We start from the raw sequence: 3,288 nt of genomic DNA, 5'->3' as shown, positions 1-3,288 counted from the left end.
CTGTAGTCATGTACATGTGAAATGTCACACAAATGGACATGAGGTTAAATGTTTTACTCAAACAAACGCTCCAAATTATTTTTCAGTTGTCATTACATTCACATCTAACTCTGTTAATGCATCATTTTGTAAATAATCTTAAGTATAAATACATTATGATTCAGTTCCTACATTGTAGGAGGTGTAATCAGAAATCAGATAATTCACTTCTGATTATTCCTTGAAGGTGTTAATATCCACTGATGCCCTTTCTACAACCCTGATATTCATGAGTTCACCTGTCTGTATTGTCCTGTCACAGGTAGGAGGGTAGTGAGGCTACATTGCCAGCATAGAAGAGACAAGCTCATATTACAAAGTTTTTTTGTTGTTGGTATTTTATACATTTGTGACACAATGGCCTCCTGTCTTTGTTAGAGTAGTTTAGGGATTAGGGTGCTTAGTAACGCTTTCTGTTTGAACAAAACCTCATTGTTTCAGCTCAATCAAGCTTTAAACGGGGTGTTTGATTTGAAGGTGCCATGGAGGCCGACGTTGTTGTCAGACATATTGATTGACTCATTGCATAATGACAGTGAAACTGCATCTAACCACTATTTTCATCATCTCCACCAGGCGTAAGTATGGAGGGGGATCATGCGTTTGGTCGTGTGCTTGTGTGTCCGTGTGTGTATCTGTCTGCAGCTCATCTCGTCAGCCCTGTTTTTTTTTTTGCACATTTATGACTGCTCCTTTATTAAGTTTATCATAAGGACGCTCGGTTACAGAATACAGCATTCTATTACACTATTCTAATCTTAAAGAAGACCATCACATGTAGATCAGATATCCTCATCATTTAAACATTAAACAGCTCCGATTTACAGCCAAAGGTTAAACATCATCATCTCATTAAAATCAAATTAATTTGAGTAAATTACAAAGTCTCAATTTTAATTTAGCTGAGCTCTTTGTTTATAGTGATCTAATCTGCTATATATGATAGCTTTTGATATGCCATGATTACGTCTCTGTGCTGTTTGATATGCGGAAGTTGATACAACATTCACATTCATTTCACACACTGATATGCATTTTGTTTCGGGCATATTTTCATGGAGGGACGTGATTTAAAACAGATACGTGTTTCACATTTTAGTTCTGTTACGCTCGTGTTGATATCCGGCGAGACTGTTTGATCTCTTCAGAGAGTTGCTTTGAGTTTGGGTTCAAAAAGGTTTCAAAGAGTGTGTGGGGCTTTCATGTTTCTGTCACATCACCTTCCATAAATAAACAAAAAGTATATGAAAGGTTTTATACCTGAAAAAGATCCACCAGTAAAAGAGTGCAGAGTGCTTCAGAGTACAGATTATTTTGATCCTTAATTCATCTTTTAACTATTTTTTCGAATTAAACGATGAATCATTTAAAAATATTTTAACAAATGTTGAAAAATGGCCACCACAATAAGTTCCACAAGCAGGTTATTGAAGTTCCTAGACACAAAGTGTGATGTAGACCAGTGGGGATGAGGGACTGCCAGAAAACCACAGGGGTATACTGTATTGGAAAACAATACATTTACAGACCTAGAGAACTTGAATGCATTTCTGTCCATAATGCATAATATACAGTCGATACGACAGAATTGTATTTTTCTTACAAATCCCTCTGGTCTCCTTTCTCTCCCTCTCAGCACATGTTCTCCCTCCAGCCCCCTGATATTTTACTGACCCAAATTCTGTTGGTCCAATTCTAAACTTGGCGACCTTCAGGAGCTGCATCCTGCTGTGAGTGAATGCAGCGTCTGACTCCTTACTTGTCTCCTTAGTCATCAATTTACATCATATCAAATTCTGCCTTGTGTGTCTTTTCCCCTGTGCTGCTCTCACACGTTGCGCTGTGCTTCAGTTCTGCCCTAGAACAGTCTGGGGGCAGCAGAGCAGTGCTGTGTCACTCATTTGGATACGCCTTATTTTGGATTTCTCCGAATTTTACTGGAGAGTACCCTGACTATGCACTGCTGGCTCCGCGGTCACTTTCAACCACGGTCACTCATCCTGTGCTAATCTGGGAGCAATGTATAGGTCAGCTATAAATCAAGCCAAATATAGCCGATAAAGTAGGTCTCTACATGTGGTGTCAAACTAGACATAGATTCAGTCCGAACATGCACCATCCAAAGGGTCTACTTTGTACTATAATCTATAACTGATCCGAATCAGAGAAGGCCAGGTGTAACCACCTAAAGCAGTGACTTGAAACATTTGCTGCTTATCCTTTGCAAAATCATTTGAGAATTTAAACATTTCTGTTTCACTTACCCACTGTGGTAGTAGTAAAACAGACACAGCCACACACACCAACCCCCCTATACACATACTGAACCAGTTTTGACTGTAATTGTCTAATTTTCTGCAAACAAAAACTTTAGTTTCATTAGTTAATTCATTTTAAAATTGCTACATTCTACCACTTCTATAGAAAGACACAACCACACTGAGTCAGTATAATTCATTTTGAGTATTTAAGTGAAAACTATCAACCTGTTTTTTTATACTTAAATCCCCAAATGTCACGTGTAACTTTCATTACATTACAGTGTATTCCGGAGTGGCGGCTCATTAATGAAAGTGTTTGTCCTTGCTGTAATTAATCATCCTAGGTGAGCAGGTGGCAGTGTTTCGGGGCCAAAATGGGAAGGCCTACGTGCTGGATGCCTACTGCCCTCACCTGGGTGCCAACCTGGCTGTGGGAGGACAGGTGGTGGGAAGCTGCATAGAGTGCCCGTTTCATGGATGGCAGTTTCGGGGGGATGATGGCAAGTGTGTGAGGATCCCCTATGCAGAAAAAGGTATGAACTGAAGGTGGTGGCCAACAATGTGACATGGAGAACTAAGAAATGACTTGCAGTATAACCATTTCTCAGTGTATAATTTAAAACAAAATAAAGATGTTACAAATTTGTTATCTTAAAAAAAAAATTATGTTCACTATTGTTTCTAATAACCAAAGACTAGAAAGAAAAGTTTAAAGCTAGTGGCCCCTCGAAGCTGTAATATTCCATTGCATGAAACTTTTGAATGGAAGATATTGATATCTATGTTATTCTGAGAGCCTCATCAGTAAAATGCAAAGTTTGTCCTAAGGGTGGTGCTACAGGATATCTTTTTTTTTTAAAGTATTTTTTGGGGTTTTTATTGCCTTTACTTGATAGTGACAGCTGAAGATAGACAGGAAAGGAGGGCAGAGAGAGGAGATGACATGCAGCAAAGGGCCACAGGTCGGATTTGAACCCTGGGCTGCTGC

The 3,288-nt window shown here is 39.1% G+C and overlaps 1 protein-coding gene across 1 annotated transcript in view; it reads left to right on the top strand.

Moving 5' to 3' along the window:
* Positions 1-3,288, top strand: part of zgc:92275 (uncharacterized protein LOC436885 homolog) — a 9,865-nt gene that overhangs the window by 997 nt on the left and 5,580 nt on the right. The window contains exon 2 of the mRNA XM_035667494.1: positions 2,645-2,833. Coding sequence (XP_035523387.1) covers positions 2,645-2,833 — 189 coding nt within the window. The remainder of the gene's footprint in view (positions 1-2,644; positions 2,834-3,288) is intronic.

Source organism: Morone saxatilis, unplaced genomic scaffold (assembly GCF_004916995.1).
Source record: "Morone saxatilis isolate NCDOM2014 unplaced genomic scaffold, NCSU_SB_2.0 Contig21, whole genome shotgun sequence".
Taxonomy (NCBI): Eukaryota; Metazoa; Chordata; class Actinopteri; family Moronidae; genus Morone; species Morone saxatilis.
The sequence above is the reverse complement of the archived record's forward strand: the minus strand, read 5'-3'. Positions and strand labels throughout refer to the sequence as shown.